The 24,106-nt window shown below is 33.9% G+C and overlaps 2 protein-coding genes across 2 annotated transcripts; both read right to left on the reverse strand.

The window, feature by feature from the left end:
- Nucleotides 1–1,539: 1,539 nt before the first annotated feature.
- Nucleotides 1,540–3,873, reverse strand: LOC145034981 (putative protein S-acyltransferase 7). Its single transcript, XM_078983558.1, has 6 exons — nt 3,555–3,873; nt 3,330–3,474; nt 2,945–3,127; nt 2,562–2,867; nt 2,246–2,479; nt 1,540–2,166 (listed from the first exon to the last, which is right to left on the reverse strand). Exons 2-6 carry the CDS (start codon nt 3,426–3,428, stop codon nt 1,774–1,776), a joined length of 1,215 nt encoding a protein of 404 aa, XP_078839684.1. The 5' UTR covers nt 3,429–3,474; nt 3,555–3,873; the 3' UTR covers nt 1,540–1,773.
- Nucleotides 3,874–4,940: 1,067 nt separating this feature from the next.
- Nucleotides 4,941–6,353, reverse strand: LOC145034982 (xyloglucan endotransglucosylase protein 2). The gene is made up of 4 exons (XM_078983559.1): nt 6,265–6,353; nt 5,880–6,186; nt 5,598–5,791; nt 4,941–5,503 (listed from the first exon to the last, which is right to left on the reverse strand). The coding sequence occupies exons 2-4, from the start codon at nt 6,162–6,164 to the stop codon at nt 5,104–5,106; spliced, it is 879 nt and encodes a 292-aa protein (XP_078839685.1). The 5' UTR covers nt 6,165–6,186; nt 6,265–6,353; the 3' UTR covers nt 4,941–5,103.
- Nucleotides 6,354–24,106: the final 17,753 nt, after the last annotated feature.

Consider the following 24,106-nt stretch of genomic DNA (forward strand, 5'->3'; position numbering starts at 1 on the left):
TATATATATATATATGGTATATGGTATATGTACTTTTAAGTTTTACTATAGGTTAACTAGTCAATTCTTTAATTGATATATAGATTATTTAAATATTAGATAAATAGTAAAAAATCATAAGGTTAGAAAGTGTGATCAAGTTTTTATATGAAAATATCTAGACGGACAATGTTTACATGTGGGTTGCTCTGGCCAAACCAAAGAATTTGCAATTTACATTTTAGTCATTAATTTAACAAAATATTAAAAAATAACTAAAATCATGAATATGAGTTTCAGATTTCGGATATCCGAAATATTCGAAAATTCTTAAATTTACTATTTGAATCCCAATAACCGGATATCCGAAATTTCAGATCGGATTTTCAGATATTCGGATTGGATGTTTCGGATACAGATATATTTGAACACCCCTGACATTAGTGTTGATGTTAGTAATGGTAATAATGTTCATAGTTTAGAAAATTTTATTTATAAAAGAGTGTATAATGACGTTGTCGTAGATGTGTTACTATGTTTTGTTAAGATTCATTTTATGTAGTTTTGTATTTTGGTGATGTACTTTAACAATATTCCTAATGTAATTTCATGTATTGTTCCTCTAATGGTAATGCTTTCAGTGATGATATTAGGAATCTACTTTCGGTAATGGTAATGGTCATGCACTTTGATTAATATGGTAGTCGTAATGCACTTTCATTATTGGTAATGGTCATGTACTTTGACAACAAACTAAGGCTAAGAGGAGTGGGGGTTGCCACCATGCTTACTAACCTCGCTAGCAATGTTTAAACAACGTCCCCAACAACTTACCAGAGGACTCGTTAATTTCAATTCGTTAACCACTTGACGAGTAGAGAGAGAAAGAAAGGTATGCATCTCACTGGTTCTCAATTTTCATGCACATGTGTATGCCAGCAAGTCATTTCTCATTCCAAAACTTCATTTCCAAATAAATGATTCCTACGCTAATTACAAATCTGTTTACAAATATAGTCACATTCTAAAAACTTTGATTTCAATTAAATCTTTTTAACCCTCATTTGATAATTTCCTACAAATTTGGTCCCAAACATCAAACATTGATTTAAAAGAACCAAAAGGACCTAACACTTAAATATTATACTTATTTTCATGTAATTGATTTATATTATATTAATTGTTGGTGGTTTAAAAAAAATAAAATTTGATTAATATTTGTGTATAAAATATGTTTGTGTATTAAAATAAAGTATTTTAATTAAATTATAGAAAAAAATAAAAAAAAATGGAGTGCTAAGAGTGTTACCACTCCCTAGAAAATGCGAAGATTATGTGTTAAATGAAGAAAAACGAGATGACACTCAAAAAACTGATGTGGCAAGGTGTTATAAATGTTACCACTCCCCTTAGCCTGATGTAATTTGACACTATGGTAATGTTAATGTACTTTTAGTTTCTTTACATGCAATTGCTAATGGTAATGTACTTCTTGTTCTTGTAAAGTGGAGCTACTTCTCACTTTTTATTATGCACTTGTGAAATGGTCATCTACAAAAGTACAAAATAGTACATTACATTACATTAAACGTAATTATCGTAATATACATCCATTTGTACACCCATGTTCAAAAAGGCCATTATTTACAATCATTGTTCAAAAAGACCAACTAGAATTCACATGTTGTAATGTTGTCTGTTGTAAACAACTGGGTCCCAAAATCGTCCTCTATCTTTACATAATCCTCATCTTCATATTACAGGGAAGACACCTATTCTACCTCTTTTGCCTTTCTATTCTCTTGAATCTCCTTCAATTCTCTTCTCTTTATCTCTGCTTACATTTTCCGTTATAAACTTTGATGCCAATCTATGCAAATCAGGAGCAGAGCCCCATTTGCTTGAATGATCCATTCCAAACGTCTCACATCTTTCCAACTCAAAATCATTTGAATCCTCAGAAATATCCGTGTCATAGCTTTTCTTGGAAAAGTTTAAGCTGAATGCATACCCAAAGTATTTCGAACTGTTGAACTGCATATAAACTTCCGGCTTCACAAACCCCCGAAAATTATTTTGGGAACGGGGTGTTTTTGAAAAGAGTGTTTCCTTGAAATTGTGCGCACATCCATGGTTAAATGGGTTCTTCTTTCTTTCGTATCTATACCGGAAGTTTTCATAAGTAGTCTGCATAAAAATCAAAACTTTAAGATACCAATTTGAAAGATTTATGTGAACAAGAAGGAAAGAAGAGTAGGAGGAAGACCTGGTTGGTGATGACGAGATAAAGATGAAAAGCAGATAAGCCTCCAACGAACCATGAAACTGTAAACGTGTATGTTATGAGAGCTATGGATACCGGTGACTTCAGAAGAGCTTCGGAGACAGTGTTATTGTCGGATTGCATAGTCATGATGATGTTTACCCAACACATGGCGAAAACGTAAAGGCATAGTTGTGCTGTTGCCGTTACAAACATGAAAAAGTATCGATAATTTCTCTGAAATTTACAATTTTGAATCATTAGATGTAGATAAGAGTCATAAACCCCATAAAACCCTAAAGTTATAACCATTTACTACCTTGCCGATACATTGGCCCACCCATGGGCAATGATGGTCGAAGCGTTCAACACAGTTATTGCAAACAGAGCAATGAGAGCATCTTGGTGGGCGATAAATCAGACAAGTGTTGCAGAATTTGACCCTAACGATTGTTCCGTTAACGCTAATACTTTTTGTAGGTGGTAGAAATCGACCACTATGACCTGTTGCCCAGTCGGTAGAGATGCTAGAGGCATCCCAATCATCATCAGGTTCCGGACATGGTGGATTTCGGGGGATTATGCCAGGATCTCTTCCAGAAACAAGGAAGATAAGGATAAGAATCTGTAGCATTTGAAAAGAATCAAAACCATAGTAGTTAACAATAGCCAATCTTGTAGAAAAGAGGAAACACGACTCACATATACAGTGAAGACAGCAGGAATTGCTACTAAAACAAGGCCTATAGTATCGGGAAAGTGAACCAAAAGACTTTGAGAAACAAGGGAGCAAAACAAGATTACTGGAACCACAATGAGGCAGATTGTAAGGTTTAGGGACCTGGCATCAGGACCAAATATTAATCTACCTCCGCAAGCAAAAATCTGCAAAATGAAAAAGAAGAAAAAACAATAGAAGGATGAGCAATTTTGACGATTTCACCACCACTTTAAAGATGAAAAACGTTTATGGTGTTAATAGTGGGAAAAGTGAATCAACATGCATTGCCCATAAACTGTTTGATAAAATGTGCATGTTAAAGAGGGATTAAGGAAAGAAAAGTGGATCATAAATTTGTAATCATACGTTGTTTCCTTTCCAGACTTGGTAGAGGCGGAGTGGAGGGGCGTCAATATTGCTGTTTTGCCTATCGGATAATCCACGAGGGAGGCTGGTTCTCTTCATGGCCAAATCAAGGTTGCGATGCTTCCTGAAAAAGGCCCCAAATATCCTACAACAAAAATCAATATGAAATTCAATCTAAATTCTTGTTTATTGATCGTAATGCATTACGAAGGAGAAAAACCTAACCTTTTTCTTGAAGGTAGATGGGGCCAAGGAAACAAAGCAACCCGAGATTGTTAATAACGATCAGGCAGATTGAAGATGATGGAAACGAAACAAATTGGTGTGGAAAAGGGATTTATATTTTGCTGGCGAGAGAAGCCCCTTCTTCTCCCCCCTGCAATGTATCTACGATAATGCTCTCTCAATTATTTCTCTTTCTCTCGTCTCCTTCCCAAGAGGTTTTTTCCTTCTGAAAATGGTGTCTGATTGTGGGTGGAAATGATGCTCTGATATTCTTTTGAGTTTTGACATAGATTTCGCATCCAAAAAATGCATGATCAGTTTTTTTGAAAGTTATGAAATCTTGATGTATATAGTTATTACATCTTTATTTATGTATATAATAATAATCTGTTAAATGTTCAATCTAAAATTATAAATAATTTATTCTAAATAAATGATTTGTATGTTATAATATCTATTTATATTTTCTTTTTAGCATTAAACTCTAATATCTTTTACTATAATATTATAATTTTAGTGTTATAATATCTATTTATATTCTTCCTATTATAACATTAATTTTTAATCTTTTTTACTAGAATATTATACAGATTCGTAAAAAGTATAATAACTATCCGAATATATGATTATATTTAAAAATACAAATTAACACAAAAATTACTTTATTAAAGCATTTAAACTAGCTTCATTTCCGGATACTGGATAGTTTTTTTATTAATATAAAATAATAATACAGAATAGTAAAAGAAAACTATAAATCCATAATTAACAAACTAAAAACTGTGAAGTCATTACTTTCTATATGTAGGCCTTATAAGCATATAATTTAATTGTGCTTCGAATATGTAAGACCAACAGTTAAATATTTATTTCTCATCAACACAACTCCAGGATAAAAAAATAATAATTATTATATGAGATGCAAGGAATAATCCATAACATAAAATAGCTATTTATATATCATTTCCTATTATAACATTAATTTTTAATCTTTTTTACTAGAATATTATAGAGATACGTAACAAGTATATTACCTATTCGAATATATGATTATATTTTAAAATATATATTAACACAAAACTTACTTTATTAAAGCATTTAAACTTGCTTCATTTCCGGATGCTGGATAGTTTTTTATTAATATAAAATAATATAGAATAATAAAAGAAAACTATAAATCCATAATTAACAAACTAAAACTGTATAGTCATTACTTTCTATATGCAGGCCTTATAAGCATATAATTTAATTGTGCTTAGAATATGTAAGACCAACAGTTGAATATTTATATCAACTCAACACAACTCCAGATAAAAAATTTAATTGTGCTTAGAATATGTAAGACCAACAGTTGAATATTTATTTCTCATCACCACAACTCCAGGATAAAAAAAATAATAATTATTATATGAGATGCAAGGAATAATCCAATAACATAAAATACATATATAGCAAATAAGATGGATCTTATCCTCTAAATCCCATCCTCACCGTAGAAATACATTATATATAATAAAATGTATGCAAATCGAGTGGAAATTTATGAAATTTAGACATCACGATCTCTCTTACATTCCGGAGCCATGGTCGGGAACCTTTTCCGATCAGTGCAGTAGTTATAAATGGTGAACTGTTGACGCACCCACCGGAGACGGCGCCACTGATAAGCATCGAGATCTTGAAACTCTTTCTGGTCCCACCACCGTTTGCCTTGGGTCGCACAATATTTAGCATTTACCGATGACTCACAGCCGTCGATGTGGAAACTCTTGTATGCTGCAACAAAAGGTCCCTTTGACCAATCGGTCTTCTCCAACCCACCTCTGGTCGCCCAATCATCGGCATTCCATAAACTCGAGTATATCTTCATCGGTTGGTTGAATGGAAATCTCACTCCCAAATCTTTGCTGTTCTTAAACACCCTGATTGGAACGTCATCCACAAAAAACCTGCATACAAATATATCCAAGATTTCATAAATCTCCGGCGACATTTTCAGATTTCAGACAAGAAATCAAGAATCGGTTCTTTATAATAACTTACACAATCTGGTAAAGATTCCAGAGGACAGAGTAAGAATGGTAAGCTTTGGTGGGGTCAAACCAGAGATAGATGCGTTGCTCCCGGTCACCCTTCCCGCCGGTGAAAACATTAGTCTGTAAGATGTACGGCTGCCCTGTTCTGTTCCCCAAGAACTCGAAATCTATTTCGTCATGCTCCGAGTTTTGGGAGGAAAGCTGCCATTTTTATGAAAGATATTAGCTAAACTACCTTAAATAATATGTACGTATTACATAAAACGGGAAATGTGTTAGGAGGGCGTACATAGAAGGCGGTTACAGTGCCGGCGGAATCTCCGGGAACCATTTTAATCTGCATACTGAAATGGCCGAAGAGGTAGGAGCCTTTGGATTGGAAGCCGGTGCCGGTGTAGTTATCCAGAGACAACTGGATCTCGGAACCACCATTGAAGTATTTGATATGGTCGAATGCCCAGGTGGGTACGTAGTTCCTACCAAAAGGCACAGCCACCGGCTTTTTTGGAGCTGCTCCCATGGCGATATCCGCCATTGCTAACGCACACAGACATAGCCACACCAGACGCTGCATCCTTCTTGTTTTAGTAGTTTTACTGAAAGAAGAATCAAAAGAAAGGAACTTGTGAGGGGAAGCCGAGTTTAAAAGAGTAAGAGTCGTGAAGAATGTATACCTTAAAGGATTTGAGTGAGACAGGATGGTGTGGAGAATGGAAGCGGATGAGGGTGTATATATATATATATATATATATATATATATATATATATATATATATATATATATATATATGATAAATATTTATATTATTTGGAGAGATAATGATAATGAAAGTAGCAGAGTAGAGAGCAATAATTAAGCAAGCATACAGAAGGGCTACACAGTTACAGCCAGCTATGTGCAATCAGAAACCCTATTTATGGGATTAGCTGTTCTGTTGCTTCTTTGAATTTTTTTATAAATATAGTAGGCCAAAAATTAAAGCTAATGTCGTAAACAATCATTATATTTTATTTTTTTTTATTTTTTTGGTTTATTTGTTTAATTAATTTTTTTTTTTTAGAAACAGTTTATTTTTGGATAAAATTCTATTGCAATAATTATGATATGAAAATACTAGTTTTGTTCTTCCTTCTCTTTCTACGATAGTTATTGATATATGTCAGTGTCGATGTTAAACTGTGAAGTCGTTTTTTTTAATCATTTGATTTCGGTTTTTACTATTTTGTTTCCTTTTATTAGGTTGAAAAGTCATTTGATTTTTAGATGTTTAGGAATGTGCCGCACGCAGTGTTTGAGAGCGTTTTGCTTCTAGTTTTTAAGAAAATGCTAGTAAAAAAGAAAAAAAAATAAAAATTGTTCGGCGACACGAGCGTTTAACTTTTAACCTAAACAAAACGTTCTAAAATCAAAAGCTACATAAAGTAGCTTTCAACAAAACGTTCCAAAATCAAACGTTACCCAAACCTACTACCAGCCACCCGCTAACCGCTACGCGTTAGCAACTAATTTTGCCGAACATACCCTAGGTAGAAAAAATATTCCATTTTGGTATTTTCTAGTGTTGAAAAAAAAAAATACACGGCAAAATTCATTTTCTATAATTTATAATTTAGCCCTAAAATGAAACTAAATCATAGAAACTAAAATCAAATGTTTTTCCGACCAAAAACACAAACTAAATAGAAAAAACCGAACTTTGCAAAATATATATATATATATAGACCTAACAATATTATATATTTTGAGTCAGTATTTATATATAAATTAAAATTGGATATCTATACGAGAAAAATATCAAAATAAGAAGTTTTTTTTTTATGTTGTTAACCTTCAAAGTTAGTTTATATTTTTGAAATTTTGTTTTAAGTTTTTATTTGTCAATTAAATACCTTAGAAACTAACTTTTGAAAAAACTATTTAAAAAATAGGAAACTTTTAGAAAAAATAATGTTTCGATAAATTACGTATAAATTGATAAATTATTTTTAAATATTTGACAAATTTGTTTATACACGTTTTTTTAAGTAAATGTAAAAGTGTAACTTAGTTCTCAAAAGTAATAAATGGTCTAATAAATTAAAGACAAAACTGTAAAAATAATCCCTATTGTATGTATTTTTTTTTTTCGGATTTTAGTCTAAATCCTAATTTTTTGGATTGATGTTCCTTTTGATATGTTTGCTTATGATTTTGGTCCTTCAAAAAACTTAAAAAATCCCTTCTGACACTTTTTATATTTTTCATATTTATTTTAAAGTATTATTAATTAAAAATATAAGGTTCACCTTTCTTTCTTTCTTTCTTTCTCTTTCTTTCTCTCTCTCTCTCTCTCTTTCTCTCTCTCTCTCTCTCTCTCTCTCTCTCTATATATATATATATATATATATATATATATATATATATATATATATATATCATATCATATCATATCGTGTTCATCAAAACATATCACAAAATGTTCCATATCTGAAACAAAGATGGCAAATGGGTATACACCTTCAAACCTAGAATTTAGAAACCCACCACTTTGTAATACCCCCTTCTGAAACCCTTTCCTGGGTGCACCACCAACGAAACAAACCCCACCAATGTATGCTCTATAAAGAATTCAAGCGCTTGTTGTAACTTCGATCTCGTAAACGCAAATTCCTCCTTGATCATACACATATCAATGTTGAGTACATATATAGGTACAAGAATCAAATGAAAGGTTAAGGACGACATAACAGGTCTTGCATCAGAGAGGTGTGTAAGGCTTAGTAGGGATGTGCGGGTGAAATCGGATCAGAGAGATCGAGGTGGCGAAAGGGATGACGTACTTGTTGACTTCAATTTTTTTAGAAGACCAGGCATTCCAGTTTATACAAACACCGATGATTCCTTCAGGATCGATGTTCGCCCTCACCATCGAAATTTTGGGTGGAAAAAATGAAAGTTTTGTTAGTGTAAATTAGGAGAAAGTGGTGATTAGGGAGACGAGGAAGAGAACCAAGGGGGGAAATGGGTGGAAATGGAGAGATGCAGTTCTTGTGTGTACCTAGAGCTGTAGGTTGTGACCACTAGTGAAATTGTTGGTGATAGAATCGATTTTCAAGGGTGGTGTATGATAAAGGAGACGCCCACGAAAATTGGTATATCGACGCTGCAAACAATGGTGATGGCGCCAAATAGTCATACACTATATTTGGGTCTAGGTTTTTAGAGAGAAAATCAGCGGACTACTCACGTTCAACTTTGTTGCTCTTTCTTTCCCGGTAATAGATGCTTAGACGTAGAAGACGGTGTACCCGATGGATCAACTAAAGAGGTGGAATGGTTATGGTGGTGGCTGAAAGAAACAAAGGTTCTTTTGGGTCTAGGCTTTAGCAGGAAATGGTAGTGATTTAGCTATAGTGTTTTGTCTCGCAAACTGTACACCCAGATTTTTCTACCAAGGTACACCCAAATTTATCAAAAAATCATTTAAAAGTTTTACAAATAATCTTGGTGTATAGTGGCACTCTGGCATACAAGAATTTATCACAAGGATCGTGCTGGCAGCAAGCACAGGATCGAGCCGAGCGTCACAATAAATCTACCGGCAAAACAGATTATCACAAAAACATAAGTCTCACAGCTTAGTGAATAACAACTACTATAACATAGTTATATAATAAGATAAAGCATAAAATCATACAACTCATGCAAATTATATAAATTTCACATAATTGTCACATATCCAATATAATCATTTCATCAAGGGATCTATCTATCTGTAATAATCTATCTCTCAAATATTTATCTTCTCGATAATCAATACCTCCCTCATATTCAATATATCGATCCATAACCAATCTATCAAATAAGTTTTATCTTAAAATTATAGTATATTCATTAATCAAATATCAATCTATTAACATAATATAATCTCTCAATAATTATCTATTTCTCAATATCTCAATCCACAATTACGTATTGTCAATAATAATCAACCATATAATAATTATCACATTTATCACGACAATGGATGTTAGAGTAGTGTTAATCACCTAATTAGTCGACATACTTATTCCAGTCTCAGCTTTGCTCTTCTACTATCTATTGGCTCGTTACATGGTAACACCACAACAGATCTCGTATCTCGGCTCCACATGCCCGGTATAACGGTATAACATCTCCAGTATAGACTCCAGAGAACAGCTCCCGAGCAACATCTCTCCTCCCGTGAGCCGAAATCCTCCAAAATAACTTAAAGGACTCGTTTTTATAGTCTGGGCTTGCTCACGTTGTGAGCATTTACTTCTCATGTCGTGAGACATGTTTAGACCGGTTTCTGCCACGTGTCGTGCTCTTTCGCCATGTGTTTTTGCCGATTCATGATGCTCACGTCGCGAGGAAACATACCTCACATCGTAAGGGTCAAAGGTTTGACCGTTGAATTGACTTTCGTTGACCTTCTCAATATAGCAATGTACTTTCATCAAATCTTCAAAAGATCATAACTTCTCCATACAGACTCCGTTTTCGATGATCTTTATATCCACTGAATCCTCTCAACAAGCTCTACAACAATATTTAATTATCTTTTTATAAATATTATTTCTAAAAATAAAGCAACTTACGGTTTTATCTTATTTACTCAACTCATAATATCTATATTTCATGAATTAATACCTGTTATGAAAAACCGGATGTTACACAAACCAAATGTTAGAATATATATATATATATATATATATATATATATATATATATATATATATATATATATATATATTCTAACTTTTGGTTTGTGAGACAAAACACCATAGCTAAAAAGTATAACAATTTAAACACAATGTACAACTATGTTAATAAATAAGCATCAACTTTAATCCCTCAACTATATATCATTTGTCACTTGCAAGCCCTTTTTTTCTAAAATTATATTTTCCATATTTTCATTTTTTTAAATATCACTTTCACCTCATCCACCTTTAATTTTGTAAAATATCATTTTTATCCCTTCGTTTTTTACACTTTCGTGTTTATCCTCCGTCCCCATAATATATATATATATATATATATATATATATATATATATATATATATATATATATATATATATATATATATATATATATATATATATCAATGCGTAAAATGCAACTTTAGTCCCTTAACTTTGTATAATGTGTCACTTGCAAACTCTCTATTTTATTAAAAGAAATTTTTCCTCATTTTACTTTTTAGAATATCACTTTTATCCGTCCACCTTCAAATTTGTAAAACATCACTTTTTCGCTTTCGTTTCTAGACTTTCACTTTCATTCATTCCACTTTCAACTTTGTAAAATATGACTTTTATCATTTCGTTTTCTAGACTTACGTGTTTATCCCTTGTCTTCGTAGTATATATAATATGATTTTTACTCATCTATTTTATAAAATGCATTTCCACCTATATTTTTTTGAAATGTTACTTTGACCCATAAACTTTGAACTTTGTAAAATATCAACTGTTTAATCATTTCTTACTCATAATACGCAAAAAAAATACGTAAAAACTCGCGGGAAAGCGTGGACTGAAATACTAGTGTGTGGGGGTGGGTGGGTGGGGGGGGCATGTATGTGTGTCTATATATATATATATATATATATATATATATATATATATATATATATATATATATATATATGTTTGAAAAAATAAAAATATATGAGAATGGGGAATCATTCTCAATCAATCATTTATTTTTGCCACAGAACCTTCCATCGTACTGACAGAAACGAAAAATGAATAGACATGCATTTTCCAACCAAACATGTTTCCTTAAACTATGTTAATCGTGACCTTAATATATACGTTAGAAATCCATGACAACCCGAAGTTCGTTCCGTCGTCGTAACCCGTTTCCGTCATTAAAAATTCATCACAATTGTTTCCGTTCGTTTAAGTCATTAATTTTAAGTTTGTTATTATGACTTAATAATTGTCCAAATACGTTAGAAATCCGTGGAAATGCCCCAATGTATTATTTGGAAAAATAATTGTTTTATTCCGTTGAGTTATAAAAATAATTAAATCGGGTACGACCAAAAGCCTCGTTTAACGACAGTATCGGGTAGAATTCCACCGTGTCCCAAACTTTCAGCATATATAAAGTTGAGAGAGCCTCATTTGAAGCCTTTCCACTCTCTCTACTTTCTCTCTCTAAAACTCGAAATCAAGCCAAAATCATCCAAATCAAGCTCCAAATCATCAAGGTAACTATGCTAGCTCCTAGTAAAACACATTTGACCTTAATTCGTGAATTATATGAGGAATGGGATCATAAACAAGTGTTTATGGTCTTGGGAACTCCTTAGACCGTGAACACATGAAAAAGGGGGTTTTGTGCCATAAAACCCTTCCAAACCTCATTGGAGCTTAGATATGACTTAAAGACCTAGTTGCATGTACTTAGAACACTTTAAACTCATCATTTGGGGCATGAACATGAGTTTACGGCCCAAGCACATGCTTGGACCGTAAACACCAATACATGAGGAGTAAACTCATTTTAAGGTGTTAGTTTGCCCCTAAACACCTCCAACAAGCTTCCGTGAGAGTATATAACATTATAACACTTCAAGAAATGCTCCAAAACTTATACAAAAGGGACAAGCTTGAGTTTACGGCCCAAGAACATTCTTGGACTGTAAACTCATCTCCTTAGACCTTAAACTCATTTTTATGTGTTGAGATGCCACTTAAACACACTGCAAGCCTTAGAAATGAGTATAGAAGCGACCACAATCATGTTAAGGACCTTAAATCATGCCAAAACTACCCCCATGGATGTTTACGGCCGTAAACCTCCCAAGAACATCTCCTTTGGCCGTAAACACCTAAAACATGGTCAAATGGTGCCTTAAACTCATTCCATGGCTTGTAGATTTGACTAGAAACACTTGTAAGAGACCTTAGACCACCAAAACATTAAGGGATTGAGTGTGGGAGAGTTTACGGCCGTAAACTCCTAGTTTACTGCCGTAAAATCCATCAAATGGTCCACATGTGAGTTTTATCCATTCCTATGCCCTAGATTTGATCCTAGCCAATTTCCCCAAGTCATATAAGGCCATTTAGCACCGTAGAACACCCCACCATGAGTTTACGGCTGTAAACTCATGGGGAATGGGTCATTAGGGCTGTAAACCCTATTGTGAGTTTACTCTTGAGGGGTAAACTCCATACCCAAGCCTTATACATCCCTAGATGTCACCCAGGTCACTCCAAACACTTGATTCGAAGTGTTTTCGCGTCTTGGAGTGTATAATCATATTTAATTAGTGATTTAAAGTATAATTAGATACCATTGTATATCATTTCACATTACATAGGAACCACGCGCGTTTTCAAGCCTTGAGCTGACGTTTAGCATCCAAACCGACACATTCCGCGATTGGTGAGTTCATACCCCTACCCTTTTTCCGTGTTTTTCAATGTTTTCAGGGGGGGGGGGGGGGAGAATACAAGCAAAACTGCAAATGTTTTCAAAAACCTAATACTGATGTATTTCTATAGATATCTGGCTAACCTTTAAATATATTTACCCCTTATGTATTATGTTGAGCATGAGGGATGTTTTCTCGACTATAACCACGTGAATTTCAGTAAAGGAAACAATCAAACCAATTAAATTATTATGGGAATAATTTGGGATCTTTAGTTCTTTTTTTACGAATATAGACTTACGTAAAGTTAATAGATAAACTATGTCTGATTCAGTTTATCTCTGTTTAATTAGATTATATTGCCAGATCATTTCATTGTATCAAACTGTTTATATTGTAGTATGTTTCTAAACGATTAGTATGTTTGATAACGTTCGAGAACACCATGAATAATATATACTAGCTTGTGAGGTTCGTCATTATTATTACTAAATCCTCCCCGCAAGTGTAACCAGAGTCTCCTGGATGGAGAGCGTGGAATTTGTGGATAGATCTATTCGGGACTGACAATCCCACACCTAAACTGCTAGCTACAGTTAGGCGGGCACGCCTGGGGTGACAAATTCTGGATATCGTCCGACGTCTGACAAACGTCAAGGAGGTCTCGTTGTTGTATCAGCATGGTTACCCGACTCACAATACGTATTAATATAAGTTTATTCACGGATTAAATTTCATATCTACTTTCTATCTATAGTTATTATATCTAGTACGGGATGATAGTCCCATGGTTTTGTATCTTATATCTAGTACGGGATGACAGTCCTATGGTTTTCAATCTATATCTAGTACGGGATGATAATCCCATGGTTTTTCAACTAAATCTAGTATGGATGGTAATCCCATGGTTTTGTATCTTATATCTAGTACGGGATGATAGTCCTATGGTTTTCAATCTATATCTAATACGTGATGATAATCTCATGGTTTTGAATCTATATCTAGTATGGGATGATAGTCCTATGGTTTTCAACATATATCTATCTATAGTTTTTTGTATATTAAACTATCTTATAACTGGTACGGGATAGTAATCCCATGATTTTCAGTATATAGTTTTACGTATTAAACTATCCAATGTGGTTCTTAACTAAAATTTACATATAAGAAAATATGGGATTTTCTTGGATTCGTAACTTTTTCGGAAAAACTAAAGGAAACTTGTACATTTTCAGAAAACAAAAACTCTTATGAACTCACCAGCTTTATGCTGATTTTAAAACTGCTTGTATTCTCAGGTCCGCATTAGACAGGTACCCGATCCTTTTTGGAAAAGACGGAGCGTTCTGAAGATCTCGTATTTACTTTTGTTGATATGAAACTTATGTATAACACTTATAACAACTTTACTTTTGAATAGATGTAAAATCTAATATGTAATGTAATGGTTGTTTACTTTGCTTACTATGTGCATTGGATTTGATACTCAACGTGGAGTCCGCCTCGGAAATGTTTCCGCCTTGGTTTTCGGGGTGTGACACACTCAATGAGATACGAGCCCTGCCTACGCTCCGCTGACTATGAGATACGACCCCACCCACACTTAACTAACTAGGAGATACGTGCCTCGTCCACACTCCGCTACTATGAGATATGGGCTCCGCCCACACTCAGCTAACTAGGAGATATGATCCCCGCCTAAACTCAGCTAACTAGGAGATGTGGGCCCGGCGTACACTCTGCTAACTATGAGATACGGGCCCCGCCCACACTCAGCTACTAAACATACATACAAGTATCTGTGACATCCCCAAAATCACGACCAGAAAAGACCGATTTCATTTATGCTTTTTAAAATAATTTCAGAGTAAATCCTTTTGATTTAAAAGTGTTGCGGAATTTGTTTCCAAAACAAAACATGATAAAATAATATTTATCAAAGCATTTCATCAAGAGATGCATTTTCATTATATAATTAAAACTCGGGGTGTCATGTTCCGATACAGACAATAAAGCATAAACGATAACATTACAAGTCATTCAACAAATATATACATATACAGACTTGTAAACAAAACAACTCGATGATTCATCCATCTTACGCCCTTGCGCCACTTCCTGTAATACAAATAAAACTTAGTGGGTCAGGCTTGGGAGCCTGGTGAGCATATAGGGTTTTCAACCCACAATAAATAAATTATATTTAATTTCACCAACCAATGACTATCCCGATTACCCATTCCCGTTATCATCCCTTTACGTCCCTAAAACAACATCTATCTCAAGGGACCTAATCTAGGATTTTCATTGGGACGGACATTACTGCTAAGGGGTTTCCTCAACAATAGATATCCCAAAGGCAACCATGAGGGGGATAGAGTACACCGGTGAACACATCGTTCACAACACCTATAGGTTATGAACCTGCTAGTGTTCCATGAGACTGTCTAGAAGGAGTATGTGGTCGTTATCCATACTCCGCTGAATAGCTAGGTCAACAACAACAACATTGAGGCCTCTCATCTGTTTATTACACACCAACTATCTACCCATGTTCTAGCCAGCATATTAGTAGATAAAAATATATATTTTTATACATAGTTTAAAACGTGTATAGCATTTTAATCCAATTCATACTTCACATAACAGATGAGGCATACCCACATAACACGTATTTCATAGAAAACAAATCAGATCTATAAGATTGAAGAGAGTGGATATACATTCACGTACATAACAACAAAACTATACACATAACACGTATTTCGTATTAAATACTTCATAATTATGCGTTAGAAGAAAGTAAATACACACTCACTTGATCAGAAGATGATTGGACAGCACTACGGCTTGTAGAAGTAGTAATCCTCAGCAGATCTGGAAGATCTCTACAAAAATCGAACTTCTCGTGGACAGAGCTTCGGCTTGGAAATCGCACTTCTCGGGATCTTCGGGATCTCGGGACTTGCTTCGGGACTCGGGAATATTACTGGGGCTTCGGGGTACTACTGGCACGCAAATCGAGGTAAAACAGGAGAGAGAAGAGAGAAAAATAGCAAAAGAACTCGGCAGCCTCGCATCCTATTTATAGGAGGCTGGAGCCTCGGAGTACGCGGGGCGTACTGCTCCGAAACGTCATTGCTTACGTACCGAAGAACTCGAGTGCGAGTGTCGACATACCTCGGTGTACGCGGGGCGTACTTCGGATGAGTCCGATGACTCGTCTTCGGATAATACCGGGATTTAATAATTAAAATTAATTATAAATTATTTAATAAACTTCGAAAATTCATATCTTCTTCATACGAACTCCGTTTTTTACATTCTTTATATCCATGCTAAGGTGAGACTACGCTCTACAACTTTCATTTAGACTCCGTCGACTAATTTTGACTTTATTTTTATTATTTATTTTTAATAGGCCGGGACAGAAAATTTCGTTATAAATTCATAACTTCTTCGTTTAACGTCCGTTCTCGCCTAACTTTTTATTGCTTCGATACTAACAACGAGATCTTCGATTCTCGTTTAGATCACTAAGGCTAAATATCGCTCTAACGCAAATTTCACTTTTTACGTCATTCAGCGTTGCCGGTTCTGTCGCGAAACTTCGACAGGTCATAACTTCTTCGTTATAACTCGGATTTCGGCATTCTTTATATCTGCGGAAACCTTGTTTCAACTACTACAACATTATCCAAAGATATCAAGTTTATTTTATACTTAAATTTTGACGCTTATTTTTATTGTTAATTAATCAAACCACATAATTAAGCAATTAAGCACAAAACACATAATACTCAAATAATACACTTATATTATTTCACAACGGGTTACAAAGGTTAACCTAGACTATTATATCAACATTAATGATAGGCCCAGAAACACAGGCGTTACAGTATCATACAAACAACAAGTATAACTAAATCTATCAATTAGTTATATATCCATAATCGAATAATGCTATGAGATACGGGCCTCGCCCACACTCGGCTAACTGTGAGATACGGGCCCCGCCCATACTCGACTAATAATCATACAGGTACATATACGGTCCGGCCTTGGTGCCTTCGACCCGTTCAATCCAGGAGGAAAACTCACCTCGATATCGTGTGAATAGTTGAAGTGTCTCCGTTCAGTCACCGACTCTACCCACACCCTATACATAACAATATCTTAGATACCATTCCATACTAAATCCCCTCCACGGGTTAACATTGGTCAAAGTCAAAGTCAAGGTCATAGTCAACGTCCAGTTAAAGTCAAAATTAACCCTGAGTTGACTCAACTCGGCAGGTCACTCCCTGACTCGCCGAGTGGTGGTTGTCGAGACCAACACAAATAATAACCCTAAATATTACACACTAAAATAGTGTATAGTGGTAAAGGGATCGAATCCATGGAGATTGGTTCAATTTGATAACTCTATGAAAAATCTCTTTGTAAAATACTTGGAATATGACAATAAATTAAAAATGGGGGTTTTGATGTTTTGAAATACTTGAAACAAACTAGAATTAACTATGATTTAAATAGACAATTGCAACAAAAATAAGAATTTGATGTAAAATCAATAAGGGAAAGATGGTTGACTTAAAGTTTTCTCACTTTGACTTTTGATGAACATATCATTAGAATTCAATGGTGCAATACTTGTTTTAAATCCTCAATTTGGCTATAGTAATCCAAGGAGCTTGAGATTACTTAGACTTTTCTTAATTGTTAAAATGGCTAGAGAAGCTCATAACAATTTCCTTAGTCAAAGTCACTAATTCCAAATAGCATGTAATTAGTGAAAGTCAACTAGCATTAAGAACCAAAAAGTCACCAAATCCAAGAGGGGTCAAATGCTTTCACCACCATGTTGGAGGAAATGTTTTTATGATTGTGTGAAGCAAAAACAACACAAAAATCATTTGTTGCTTGCTAATTTGAGGATCCTTTACTTAATCAAGAAATTAGCCAACTAATCACCACAAACACATTTAAACTCATGAACTAAAACATACAAGTAATGATAAGATGTTAAAACACAAAACATTCCCATAAAGATTCAAGAACATGTTCATGGATTCTTCAACATTCAAGAAAAGTTCAAAGGATTAACCAAAAATCAACCAAGATTAGCTTAGCCAAGCATGGCTAAACACAAAGAAACAAAGTTAGAGAAATTTGTACCAAACATTAAGCAAGAATCAAGAGGTAAAAATATGATGTTCTTCAAGGGTTCTTGGCCTTCAAAAGTCTTCAAAACTCCAGAGAGAATCTTCAAAAATCGGATGTCCAAGAGTATGCAAAAGATGGGCACCAACCTTCCTCAAATAGCTCAAAAGAAGAATTTCCGAAACTGCCCCTGCAGGAGGTTGCGCGACCCGCGTGCTCTTGCGCGGGTGGTCCCTGGATGTAGCATCTTTGAGGTTTTGGGCCTCCATAGCTTAGCCCACTTGGCCCAGGTCGAATCCAATCACCTCCTAGCCCATTTTCTTCAAGTTTTTCTTCATTTTAAGCCCAATTTGACCTCTCTAAGTCCTCCAAAGCTCGTGAACTCGCCCGATTAATAATTTACGTACGCTTGAATATTCCCCCGCATCTTGCAAATTTAAAGTTTATTTCTCTCCAAGTCTTCAAATAATCATCAAGATCACTCTATGCATCATCTCCACTACCCATCATGCCCAACGTCATTTTTGTCTACCAAATCTCATCGCCTCCTATACGTCCCGAACACTCCCACTCCGCTAGACCCGAAAACCTGCAATTATGCTCACAAGATTCGAGAGTACCCGAAATAGTCATAAAATAACAAAAAGGAAAATATGCATGGAAATTATCTAAATTATGAATGAAATATGCTAAAATAAACTATAAAAAGAAGTAAATAAAATGAAGCTATCACCGAGTTTCTACGCTACTAGCTGTCATGATAAAATGAGTCAACTCGTCGAGTCCTCATACAAAATCGCCGACTTCTGTTCCTCACAAAATCGGGACAAATTGAACCAACTCGTCAAGTTCCTCCATGAACTCACCGAGTTCTTCTGTCGGATGCTACATCTTAATAGATCAAGCCCATATTATTCAGATCTAAGCTCCATACTTCACATGTACTATGAAAATGTCCTTTTAAGGGTAAAGTTTCCAACTTTACCCGTTAATACCCTCATATAATGGATTTAGCTCAAACCCTAACTCTTTAGGACCTAGATTTTTGTCCACAAGCCAACAATACTCCAAACTAAGGCATATACCCTAAGATCTAGACCCTAGATACTTCAAAAACGTGTAAAGCTCCTAACTTTCCTTCCATGCACGACATTTTGGAGCTAAAAAGGCCAGAATAACATCATATAGTTGCATGGGGCTTCAATGACCATAAACTTTGCACCTTTATGCCATGAAAGCCCTTCATGGTTTTAAATCTGGAAATATGCTCACTTAGGGCATCCATTTCCCAAGGGTCAAGCTTCTTGTACCCAAAACCCACTAGAAAAGGTGATAAAGAGATCTAAGTGTTTATTGAGTAAGGTCGAGACTTGCTTACCAGAAAATGATGAGAAATGCAAGATGCTTCTGGATCTACTAGCCCCTTCTTGAATCCTCAAATTCCTCCTTCTTCAACAAGCTTCAAAACACACAATATTCACTCAAAAACAACTCAAAAGCTCATACAAAACACTATGGTTTCGTGGATTATGGTTTGGGACTTGGAGGCTAGAAATGAGGTTGATATGTGGGGATTAAGATGCTTCAATAGGGTGCAAAACCCCGATATTTGGGTTTTCACCCCTGCCAGACTGCTCGTCGAGTTGAGGGTTCTCAACTCGTCGAGTAGGTTTCTTACAAACCCGCGTCCCTTCTAACTTCTCCTCGACGAGTTTAGGGTTTCCAACTCGTCGAGTTGCTCTATTAAAATGAATAATTTATAATTAAATACATACCATGAATCATACGTTACACATTAGTTAAATCCATCAAAAAGAAAATGAATTGAGTTTGTGTTTGTAAATATAAGAAACAATTTTTAAAGGAAGGAAACAAATTTTGACATGAGATTATAAATAGTTTGTTTGGAATCATAGATTAAGTTGATGGAATATGTTTTATTTGATAAAATAATATGAATGAAAAAACATATTTTTATTTGATAAAAACATTTTATTTTAGATTAAATTATAATATTGAAGATTAATTCAAAAAGTCAAAAACTAACCCCATATAGCATCTTAAAGTTGAGATATTTTTAAAATTATCACACGCATACGAGTCCAAATTGAACTAATTTATATTTCTTTATCTAATATTCTATAAGACCTCATTATTTTATTTATTTTTTATTTTTTTAAAATCTAAATTCTAAAACCATTATAGCATCCATGATAGTCGATTTATGATGTGGTATTTAATCTTATTTTTATATTATTTTCTCATAGATTTAACTAACATAATAAATTATTTAATCTCTTTATATAATTTATTTTAACAAATGGATTTATACTTATTTGTCTAATCTATTCTATAAGACGTCCTTGAATTTATTTTTTTCCCTCTAAAACGACTGTATTTATTTCCGGAACAATTTATTATGATTTGAAAACTATTATTATTATGGGAGATATTATTAATTATTGTATTTTTATAGTTTGTCATAGCTTTTTGCTTTTAAAAAAATCTTTAGTTTTGCTTTCTTAAACTACTTTATTGATTTTAATAGCTAGCCATTAACAACATGCCACGTTTCTTGACGTTTTAAATGTTATTGTGATACATTTGATGATATCTGTGAGATGGATATGGGAAGCTGTTTTCCAAATTCATTGGCATTTAGTGAATGTTGGAGCAAACCAACAGTTGAAATTAATCTATGGATCTTTGTTAAGTCTATGGGGTCATAATTTTTTTTACTGACGGACAGTTGGTTGAAAGGGACATTTTTGTAATTTTTGCTGTTTCTAAAAAATGTAAGGGTGTGGTAGAATTAAACTGCCGCCGGTACAATCGACAAAACCCCACATAAAATTGATTTTTGCCATAGGTGAATATCCACCACCGGCACTTTACCACCGGTAAAACTAAAGGAAGGGGACGTTCCCACAACCTAAAAAGTTATTTTCTACCAACCATACAGTTTTCATTATACATGAGATGCTTATCATATGAACATGACAAATAATTCACTTTAAGATATTATAATGTCATTCGTAAATACAGATGACCATAAAAGGGACTCATCTGGCTTGGTGTAAGTACTTAAATGGATTTTACCATGTTTTGAAGGGGATATTTTTGGGGCCTCTCGTTAGTTGAATCTTAACAACATGTATATGCATACCATGTGTAATAACACTCGTCTCGATTATTCTATCTCATGGATCGGACCCTTTTTCATGGAATTCAAACACACAACACGATGAGTACACTGTTATTTTGAACACCCTATGTGGGTGGTTTATATAGCTTGTAGAATACATTGGCAACTAAATGGAAAGCAATAATTTTGGTGTTCGTATTGTTGTTGCATTTTATAGGTGCCATAACATATCTAAAACCCAACTAGAAATATACAAAGCTTTATAAGTGTTTTATGGACGTAGTATGAAAAAGGCTACAAGACTTCTAAACTGAAATGAACAACTAGACAAATCATAATAAGTAAGGGTGTTCATGGATTTTAACCGAACCGAAAACATATTTCGGAAGGTTAACCAGGACTATTAGTTCGTTCATTTCTTGAACCTAAACCTAAACCGAAAAATCATGTTAACCAGTATTCAGTTAACCGATTTTTTCGGTTCGGTTATCCGGTTAACCAATTAACCATTACTAATTAATAAAAATGTGTTAAAATTACCGAAGATGAATTATCAAATATTTATGGAATATGCAAAATAATATTGACTGTTTCAAAAACGTATTTTTTTAATTAATAAATAAAAGATATTCAAATATTTAATTATTTATCTGTAATTATGATGGAATGCATAGGACAATTTTAATCTATATTAACATATGTATATTTATAACAAATGTTATCGACGACAATTATTTGTTTAAAATGGAAAATATAAATAATATGATGATTATTAATTTTGACTAAAAATTTATAAGAAATAATTTGATATTAACTTAAACGAGTAAACATCAACAATATTTTAAAAAATAGAAAATAAAATTTCGGTTTTTCAGTTAACCATCCATAACATAAAGCATGAACCATAACCGAACTGAAAACCGAAGATTTTATCGGTTCGGTTAACCAAACTGGAAAATTCAAAAATACCGGTTTGTTAACCTAAAAATCGGTGCGGTTTTAAGGTTTTTAGGTTTGGTTTTTTAGTTTTCGGAAATTTTGAACACTCCAAATGGCAAGGTCAAGGATACACCTTTTATATGGAAATTCTTCTAAGGTTTTGTAAAATTTTAGTACTAGAAAGAAGGGTGTAGTTGATTATGTAATGAAAAATCTTGTTAACATTAGTAAATTAATGTGTTGAGAAAGTGGTTGTTATTTTGAAAGAGAACTCGTTATTAGTTCATGATACCCAATGTTTATGCCTATGAAAATCATACCTAATGAGGTCCAAATGACTAATTCTTGATCCTAAAACGTATCCACAACAATATAGAAAGTGTGAGCGAAAGAATAGGCTAAAACAGAGTTTGTATGAAAAAAATATGTACATTTGAAGTTAGAGGTTGAACTAAGCTTAAGTTAATGAAAGTGTATTGTCTAAATGTTCATTTTAAGGCAAAACACATTAGTGTAACAGTGGTGAAGTGTACAAAGCATGGTTTAATGAAGTATATTGCTATTTTGGGCATACATGATAAAACCACGACCGTGTTTTGCATTACATGTGTCGTGTAATGTTGACGAGCTTCTTAAAGTTGAAATAATGAGTATGTTGACTATTTGCTTCTTAAGATCACACCAAATACTTCCTAAAACCTCCAAGAACAGGGAAAGACATCCCTAGAAGGTCTAGAACATCAACCTGAAGAGAATTAAAGAGAAAATCAAGGGGAATACAAGAATGAGTTAATCTATACTTGAAACAAAGTATGATTGTTCCTCTTCTTTATGAATTTTGCTTTGATGGCTCAAATTGAAAAGGGGTTTATGAACCCTAGTTACCATGTTTTATTAGATAAGGTGAATTTTGTTAGACAAGAATTAGTAAAGTGTAAAACACTTGTTTACTAGCTTTAGAACTTCCAAGTAAAAGCTTGAAATTCTTGTTATAGTGAGATTGTGAAAGTGATGGGTTAAACCCTAATTTTGGATAAGTTGTTAAGAACTTGGAAAGGACTTATATTCTTACTCTTTGTCTTAAAATTATAGCTTTTGTGGGGAAATTGAAAATGATGAACTAGCAAGTTCAAAGCCCATGTCATAAAGGGTTGAAATGAGTGATGTAGATGGTTGAGAGAAATGTTATGAAGTTAGGTTATATTATGAAGCTTGTTATATTGTTAAGTATTGATAGTCAAATTATGATCTATTGTTTGATAGTGTTGGAGGCTTCCAAATAACTTCAAAGACAGGAAACTCACCCACACATAAAATTTCAAGTTGACTAACCATCTCCCCTCCTTAATATATAGGGGTTGTTTTTTTTTTTTCTAAAAAAACAATTTCTGACCACTTCTGGTTGCGCTGCACAGAACACGCGCAACACTTGCCCCTTCGTAGTTGTTTGTTTTTAAAAAGACTTCTGACTTAAATATTATTGTGTGTGTGTTGTGTGGCGCAACATTGGACTCTCCTCTTCCCATCTTACTTTAAGCTATATTATTCAACATATATTTGGTTTATTTTTTAACATGTTTATTATTTTAATAATATAAATGCGTGTTTAGTTGGCAAGAAAGGAATGAAATTCGAGGAAAAATGATTCTAATTCCCTCGAATTCATGCGTTTTGTTGAACTTAGATGTGTGAAAAATATTCCTAAATTAAATAAAATTCCACCATATAAAGGAAAGTGATAACCCTCGAATTCAAGGAAACGTGTAGATTACAAAAATACTCCCTTTACTTATCAAAAAACCAACACTCACCACTAGTGTTACCGACCACCAACAACCACTACCACCGCCACCTACCACCACTGCTACCA

This window comes from Lactuca saligna, chromosome 3, assembly GCF_052625555.1.
Source record: "Lactuca saligna cultivar CGN05327 chromosome 3, ASM5262555v1, whole genome shotgun sequence".
Classification (NCBI taxonomy): Eukaryota; Viridiplantae; Streptophyta; class Magnoliopsida; order Asterales; family Asteraceae; genus Lactuca; species Lactuca saligna.

Coding starts and splice junctions, on each gene's coding strand:
- LOC145034981 (XM_078983558.1), bottom strand. CDS start 3,428: ATGAAGAGAACCAGCCTCCCTCGTGGATTATCCGATAGGCAAAACAGC. Junction 2,868..2,944: donor CTGCTGTCTTCACTGTATAT/GTGAGTCGTGTT, acceptor CAAATGCTACAG/ATTCTTATCCTTATCTTCCT. Junction 2,167..2,245: donor ATCTCGTCATCACCAACCAG/GTCTTCCTCCTA, acceptor ATTTTTATGCAG/ACTACTTATGAAAACTTCCG.
- LOC145034982 (XM_078983559.1), bottom strand. CDS start 6,164: ATGCAGCGTCTGGTGTGGCTATGTCTGTGTGCGTTAGCAATGGCGGAT. Junction 5,792..5,879: donor GCACTGTAACCGCCTTCTAT/GTACGCCCTCCT, acceptor TAAAAATGGCAG/CTTTCCTCCCAAAACTCGGA. Junction 5,504..5,597: donor TGGAATCTTTACCAGATTGT/GTAAGTTATTAT, acceptor ATTTGTATGCAG/GTTTTTTGTGGATGACGTTC.